Source organism: Acyrthosiphon pisum, chromosome X (genome assembly GCF_005508785.2).
Source record: "Acyrthosiphon pisum isolate AL4f chromosome X, pea_aphid_22Mar2018_4r6ur, whole genome shotgun sequence".
In the NCBI taxonomy this organism is placed as follows: domain Eukaryota; kingdom Metazoa; phylum Arthropoda; class Insecta; order Hemiptera; family Aphididae; genus Acyrthosiphon; species Acyrthosiphon pisum.
The window spans coordinates 52,709,431-52,718,267 of record NC_042493.1 but is presented as its reverse complement, the minus strand read 5'-3'; the positions used below and the strand labels follow the sequence as shown (position 1 = coordinate 52,718,267).

Here is an 8,837-nt window from a genome sequence, read left to right as displayed (position 1 = left end):
AGCGACTTGTGGTCAACTTATCTTTCGAATTATTTCACAAATAGCGAGGCACGCCAACGCCCGCGCCGATTTGCTCTTGAATTAAGGTACACTAAAACTGAGATACATCCAGTATAATCAGGTAATACAGCTAGTACAAGTATAAATGTTAATACATTATACATAAATATGGAAACATTATTTTGAGATATTTGATTCACAAAAAAAAATATTAAAATTCAATATTTCATGTTAAAATAAAGTTTATCCAAAATTAGTTTGCATGTCCGGTGATGCATAATATATGCAACGATAAATAATAGGTATACAACGACACAGGCATATTCATATGCACAATTCACGCAAATAGGGGGGATTTAGGGGCTACCCCCTCCCACCCCAAAAAGAAGTCCATATCACTCCCAAACATTTCCTAATTTTTTTTATACTTTATTCAATATTATCAAAGTAAAGCTTTAGGCCCCCAAATCCTAAACGCTATTTGCGCTCATGGGCTTATTATAGTAACCTGGTTATTGAGTACCTATTACAATACCTACTGTACCTAATAATGCATAACCTAAGTAATACGTAACTGGTACGTGTGTAAGTACCTAGTACCTACTTACTTTAGTAATAGTATTAATTATCTTGGATAATTTTTTACCCATCCACCCGGTCAACACCCACCCACCATTTTAGGTGGTTCATTTGAACCACCATAAGTGCGTACTCGGCGCCACTGATTACTACAAACTATATCATGAGACTACATCACCCATCTGTAAATTGTTTTAATGCTCTGTCTAGTACTATAATGTCAGGTTATACCAAACTTTGAATATCATAATGAGTATACATTTATTGATAACAGTAGATGTTATAGTACCCCTACATGTTTTTAAAGTACAGTACGTTAGTATCTAATCTATACAATATTTATATCAATAACTTTATTCAAATACTTCAAATTTACAATCAATATAATACAATTCAGTACGACAATAGTTAATAATAGTACATTATAATAGTAGTATTGCAATATCTAAAAATAACTTAACTATTTAATTTTAAACACATTTTTTAATCATGTTATAGATATATGTCATAAATATTATTATTGAGTATAGAATATAGTACTCTATATATACAAAATAGATCAATACTCAATGATATATTACAAAAACATTTACTTATTTGATACACTTACATTGCTATAAAATATTTATTTAATTATATAAAATAGATGAAACTAAATTTAAAAATAGAGTAATATATATATATATATATATATAGAAAAATGACAACATTAATGAAATACTATACTAAATTATTTGAAGAATGGCTTTGGTGATGTACTTAAAAAAAATTTACGATGTACAGTACAAAAAGCAATTACCAATTTATAAAAACAATGTTTTTCAAGAGAATAATGGTATTGAATAGCAGGGAGAATAAACTTATTTTTAATATTGCATGTAAATATGTCGTAAGAAAAAGTTACTAGGCTCATACAATATTCTACTTTATTGAATCTTATCATATTATAAATACTAAATAACTTCAGTCGATGCGCCTTAAATGATTTAACCTATAACTCTTTTTTTTTAAATTAATAGAATGATTATTTTATTGAATATAAATATAGTTAAAAAATTATACTAGAAATATTAATATTAAGTTAATTTTAGCAATCTTAATTATATTAAAAAAAAAAATTAAGTTTGAATATTTATAGAGGAATTGTAAATATGCCCTATGGCTTTTTAAATTAATTACTAAAACAGTTGTGATGTAGAATTATACTTATAATTTTATTGACCACAGATCACAATAACATAAAAACTACCTAATGAGTAATCTTATCCCTCTATATTAGGGTCTATAACAAGCCCTTTACAAAGAATATCTTTTGTTTTTTTTTTTAATTTTTTATCATTGAGTACATGTGTACGTGTCGCCTTATCCCACGGGCAACCGTTCTGACGAGCATATTTTAAACAGTCGAAATTTTTATTTTTGACAGATGCTGCACACGTTGATTCATTCCATCGGCATCCATTTTCATGAGCGTATTGTAAGCAGCTTAGGTTTCCTCTGGCTGCAGCAATATAGGTGATATGTTCATTCCACGGACAACCATTTTTATGAGCATACTTCAAACAACCCAAATGTCCTCTCTCTGCAGCTTTGTAGCTTGTACTTATATCCCATTCGCAACCATTTTCAAAAGCATATTTCAAACACTTTAATTGTCCACCCGATGCAGCTTTAGCACAGGTATTAGTGTCCCATGCGCAACCGTTCTCATGTGCATATTTCAAACACTTTAATTGTCCATTATATGCTGACCATGTACAAGTGTCTTCGTCCCACAAACATCCGTTTTCAAAACAATACTTTAAGCATTCCAAATGTCCATTAGAAGCTGCTAGCATACATGCTCTTTCGTCCCATGGACACCCATGTCTGTGAGCATATTTTAAACACTCTAAATTTCCACCTTTTGCAGCACAGTCTGTTGTACTTAAGTTCCACGGACAATTGTTTTCATGTGCATATTTCAAACAATTTATATGACCATTATGGGCAGCATTGGAACATGTGTGTTTGTTCCAGGGGCAGCCGTTCTCATGAGAATATATTAAACAATCCAAATGCCCATTTCTGGCCGCAGTAGAACATGTCCTAGTGTCCCAAGAAAATTCCATCAGACGAGCATATTTCAAACAGTCCAAATGTCCATGTTTTGCGGCACTGGCACATACTAAAGTATTTAATCTATTGATATATTTTGTCCCCTTGGTTATTTTAATAAGATCGTCACAACAACTTTTAATATTGATTTTGATACAATTCTTGGGGACAGTGTTATACCAGTGTCTCTGACTTTCGTCGCATGAATAATACGCTAATTTAGCTAGTGTAAACATGGTGGGTTTGGTATAACAATTTGATTTATAATTGTTTTGTTTAAGAATTTTTTTTTATCATAAAAGAATTATAGATTCTGATTCTGAATAGATCTTGATATAAGTTATTTATAAATTAAACCAGTTATTAATCACAAATGTTGATTCTCAATTTTCATTTCCTAAGAACTGCACATTTACCATGTTGCCTGATAAAGTACCACAGCAATTAATGTATAATCTGAAAAAAAAAATTTTAAAAACATTACGATAATGATATAAATTTTATTAATAGCAATGCAAAAAATGCATAAATAGAGACCAAGAACAATGTTAAAAATCATTAGATATGCTCTAATAAAAATAATAAGTACTATCAAAAGGCAATTGATAATATAATTTCATCCGAATTTGAACTTAAAATAACCTTTAAAAAAGACTGTGAATTTTTAAATTGTATGTTTATACTACAAAATACTTTGAGAAACATTGTTTTAAATTTTTAATTCTTAGCTATAAAAATTAAATATTTTAAAAACGATTAGATTTTCTTCAACAGTATCTTTTCTGATAGGAAAGTGAATCTAGTTGGTACTTGGTGGGTGGGGGTGGGTAGATATATAGCAATTTTACTGAATGTTTATATTTTCATTTTTTATACACCATAAAGTTTTGAAAATATTTTGACTCGTTTTGAGCTGTTCAGTTTGTGTCTCTTACAGTTTCAAATTTCAATTTTTTTAGTTTTTTTTTCTATAAATATCAATACAATATTATTTGTTTGGCCAAAAAGAGTGAACAATTGAATACAAGGCTCCTGATATATTGTTACAATAGTAAATGAAAAATATTAAAAATACATAGGCACGTTTTTATTTATAATCATTTAAAGTTCAAATGTTGACAAAATTTATCAAATTGAAAATTTATAAATTATTTAGTAGTAAAAATTAAAAAAAAATGTAAACTAACAGTAATCTGCTGAGAGTACAATTTGATATGTAAAGTGTTTGTTAGACAGAGAGAACATATGTGGGTGTAGTACCCTTTTAAAGGTAATTTTAATGATATCAAAGATAAATAATTTATTTAAATGTATACAAATTGTCAAGTTATAAATATTAATTACAAAATTTACAAAATAAAAGCCAAAAACCACCATTATTATTTTATCTAATGATATTTATGTTTACACAAAATTAATTATTACTAGGTATAACTAACAGTTTTAAAATGTACTTTTATGATTTATTAATTTATTATATATCTATTATTTAGAGATTGAATAATCTATAGGTGAATACCTATTCCAGAAAATGTAAATTTTAAGAGCAGTAATGTTCTTTACTGAATTCCATTTCAGGGTCTGCTACATACTATCTTATCTTACTCCTACTCCCTGGTGGTCAAACCATGTATGTTGTCGAGTTCCCACAGTACAATACGGTATGTGCAAATGATTTAAATATTCGGGCACAGCATCGCGAGTATATGATCCTGCTTAGTATATGTTTATGCTTGATATTATTATGTTCATACTTACATCAAATTAACTTCCTATGCGGAATATATTTATAATACAAAATAACATTAAGCGTCAGTTTATATTGCCACTAGTCGATTATACTAATTAAATGAAAATGTACCCTATGTAAGATATATACAGAATCTACAGATTACACGTTCATCCTGTATTATAAGCCTGTATCATAGTTTAATTTATATTATATTGTCAAAATTATCAGGGAACGTAGCATCATAGATTTATAACATATATATTTTAAGTTTATTTATTTATAAAAAATTTAAACGGGCTAAGCCCAGTATAAACAAGATTGAACAAAGACCGCATTGGTTTACAAAGTAAAGTTTTGAACGTTGTACTTCTTATAGTGTTACAAATTGGTAAGATACAGAAATATAGTTAAATACATATAAATAGTAATCAAACAATATTCACATTATTATTAAGGTATACATTGAAAGAGATAATATTATTAAAAATGAACAAATCTACGTTAAACCGGTTCACATGACAACATAACATTACAGACTAGTGCCTGTATTACAATCGTAAAACTAAAATTAAACTGCCGAATTCGGACGGTAAAATCAGTGGAAAGCGTAACCGAGGTTTAAACTATGACTGGCCGAAATCGGTGGTTTAACCTTAGTTTAACTATTGTAATACGGGCCAAATCACTCGGGCATTTTGGTAATCAATAATTTAAAAACATTGTACGTACCTTTTATAACAATTAATAGACGATTGTACTAAATAGTATGTGAGGAACTCGTCGAGACAACAAAGTATGAATAAACGGCAACTACCGCTCCATCCTCAATGCATATTATTAAATTCCTATTTAATGTGCTGTTATGAATCTAAGCTTAAGTTGTTAATATTATGAAAACGCGATTTGTAAATAATATAATAAAACAAGTTTACGAGGATTACATTATTTTCATCAGGTATTTAAGACTAATCACTACTCACGATGTAGAAAAGATAAGGTGATAAAAGTGATAACACTCGTCTTGTAAGAAAAAAAATACGCACTTTAATTGACGACAGCCTTTAAAGCTTAAGTTGAAATAGAATCCATCAAGAGCGCCACAGTATTCGAAGGCCTATACTAATATGTTATTGTAGTGGCTGTACACGTTCATGATTCATAAAAGAAATTAAGAAATTCAAGTTAATATTTTTACTTAAATTACGTGCATAGTTGTATATTATATTTTTTGGTATTTGTGTACACGCATAAACAACTGATCATTTTAAAATGAAAAAAACTTTAAATATAAAGCACATTTAAACTTCTTTAGTAAACAACCGTGATTTAAACTATAGCACAATTTTGATTGTTTGTATAAACTTTTATGTTTTTTTATTTATTTCTCAACAGAATTCGCTTTATTGCATACAAATGCATTCTGCTCTAAAACATAATATAATGCATCGGGTCATATGTCTGACATGTTCTTCACATCCGAATGGTATGATACTATGATGTTTGATTCTGTCACAATATGATTCATTATATTGAAAAGCAAATCATTGTGCAGATGTTCAGACGTCCAGTAATTACCTGATAAATTATTCCGTAAGTTCTTTTGATGGAACGGTATGATTCTAGTTTACGTACCAAGTTCATTTTTAAATATTTTTTTTTCAATCTGTGTGTTTTAAAACACTAATTTTGAATAAGTTTGAAAAAATTGTCGTTCTTTTTTATTACGGAAGTTATACCAAAAAAACCCAAAAAACAATTGATTTTTTAAAACATCGTGGTATCTTCGATAAAAATAACAAAAAACTACTTTTTTGACCACCTAATTTTTTTTTTGGAATGTAAGTTTTTGTACGCTTAAGTTTTTGAAGCAATCACATTTTACCTATGCTACCCAAGATGGTTTTCATGGCAAATCGGAGATAATTTATAATTTCACTCGTTCATTTTTTAAGTCCGAAATATTTAATAAAAGTATAATGGGCATTACGCCGGTGTTACGACAAAAAACAAAGTGTTCATTTTAGTGATTCATAACTTTGACTAGGTGGTGAGCGATGGAACGTTACACTTATTGTAGGGGGTTATTGTAGCGGTAGTATAGTAAACAATATAGGTAATGTTGTAAGAATCTGAGGATATAATATGTATATTTAAATATTTTTATTTTTGTTTATTTTTAGAATAGGTATTTATATTTTTCCCGGAATCACAACGTAAATAATACGACGTTGATTACGATGTCTATTATTGTTGATTATTATGAATAATGATATAGGTATCAATGGTACCATAATTATTATTATTTTTACTTGATTAAAATAACATTAGGTACTTATATAAAACGACTTACTCGGACTTACTCGGAATTGATAATGTCTTAAAAATATTGAAAATGTCCTAAAATGGTTTGTTGTTGGCATATCGTCGTTGTCAAAACAATACTATTACGTATTTTCAAAAAATCAAAAATGAGTTATAATAACATAAAATTTTTCAGAAAAAAAAACACATAATTTAGTGTAAATACCACGTATAATATACAAAATCCAAAGAGAATATAAACGTTGAAATATATCATGTATATATATAATATATCCATTATCAATATTTTTGATGTCAAAATACATCGTATAAATTATAAATTATTTTTTTGAACATAATTTTGATAGCATAATTAAATATAAAGACATAAAGTTAACCTTTTCCCAAAATTTGATATTATAATTAGTTTTTTGTGTCTAAACGAATCGTTAAATAAAATAAATATTTATTATTATATTATCGTTTCCTAAGAAATTATTTAAATATTATAGAAAAATTGTGATTTGTTATGTTTTTGTTAATTTGTAAAAATTGTACTTTATAAGTAAAAACAAATATATATTATATTATCATAAACCATAAAGTAAACAATGGCAAGAGGAACTTATTGCTCTTAGTACAAAGTGATAACGCGTAAGTGCGCAACCACCAATAGCAACATAGAACAATATAGAAGCGAAACTCGATCAGCTGATGGGTGAAGTGTTTACCTATGATCTGAAGTCCGAACAATGAAACTGTTTCCGTAACACTGACATGATGTTATACCCGTATTGAAAAACCGTTTCCGCCTAATAGGTAGGGTATTCTGCGCGGGGTCGGGTTGTTTCCACTGTTTACTTTTATCATAGATTACGTATGCCACGCCCCCCTGGAGACCGTGTTCAAGGCTACAATCGCCCGATTCGGCCAATTCACAGAGTTTCGTACCCCTGATAGCAATAACTCGTTCTTACTCCGTCGACGATGGAGTGGTAGACTTATCGCGTGCTCTGTATATTCCGTATCCGTATTTTCTTTACAGACACACAACAGTACAACACTACTACAACTTACCAGTGTTGGGTAGTAACGTAACGGAAGTAACACGTTACTGTAACGGCGTTACTTTGCTTGTAATGCGTTATGTAATCGCATTAGAATTATATCCTAGTAACGAAAATGTAATGGAAATAACTTTTGATAAGTAATTTCTATAAAATAACGCGTTACAGTTTCAAATTATTAAGTACCTACCTATTGCCAAAAAAAAAAAAATAAATATATGTATAATGCGGGTATTATTATGTTTACCAATCAATCTTATATGTTTATATATTTAATTTTAACTCGCCACAATTCAGTTTTCAATTGTTTTGACATTTGACATGTCCGATTGCACGGTAAATCACGAGAAAAGTTATTATTTAATTCATTGACATAATATATATATTTATATTATGTCAATGATTTAATTTGATTCCTCTAAATAAGTACCTTCGCAGACCGTTTCCTATGATATCTATTATAGCGCGGACTAATGAGTTATATACGCTCCTATTAACTATACAGGTTTTATAAATAATTTAGTGTTGTACAAAAACTGCTCAATTTGAAAATACTTATTCGTTATTACTTTATTTAGAATTTACATTAGAATATAACATTTTATTTCTGATAATAAAATAAAATCGAAATATTTAAACATTACACTGTTATAAATCATTATAGCCATTTCACATTTGGCATTTATAAGAAAAGGTTTATTTTTATGATTGTATAAGTTATAATTGTGTAGTATATGTATTAAAATTTTATTTTCTCAAACATAATATTTAATTACACAAATACAAGATTGAATGCTATTATTCCTTATTTGGTGTCAGTCGATCAGTTGACACTCTACAGATAGGTATAGGTATAGGTTTATGTTGTCAGTTTGTGACACAAATACAAAACTATACTATACTATATTTGACTATATAATGATTAATTACTATCAGGAGTTAAAGTGGGAAAAAATTCCAGAGGGGACTGATGTCTCCATATAGTTTTAAGCATTCCATATATATTTTTATGTATAATGTCTACTGTATAAAATCCTAATTTGTTAAAGGGGACGCTTTTT

The 8,837-nt window shown here is 28.5% G+C and overlaps 1 protein-coding gene across 3 annotated transcripts; it reads right to left on the bottom strand.

Moving 5' to 3' along the window:
* Positions 1-915: 915 nt before the first annotated feature.
* On the bottom strand, positions 916-6,838 carry LOC100163598. Of its 3 annotated transcripts, XM_029487075.1 has the most exons (3): positions 6,759-6,833; positions 5,138-5,547; positions 916-3,132 (listed from the first exon to the last, which is right to left on the bottom strand). In XM_029487075.1, exon 3 carries the CDS (start codon positions 2,910-2,912, stop codon positions 1,842-1,844), a length of 1,071 nt encoding a protein of 356 aa, XP_029342935.1. In that variant the 5' UTR covers positions 2,913-3,132; positions 5,138-5,547; positions 6,759-6,833; the 3' UTR covers positions 916-1,841. The 3 variants fall into 3 exon arrangements, with proteins under 3 accessions (XP_029342935.1, XP_029342939.1, XP_008185506.1); XM_029487079.1 differs by lacking the exon at positions 5,138-5,547 and having other exon boundaries at positions 6,759-6,838; XM_008187284.3 differs by lacking the exon at positions 6,759-6,833 and having other exon boundaries at positions 5,138-5,551.
* Positions 6,839-8,837: the final 1,999 nt, after the last annotated feature.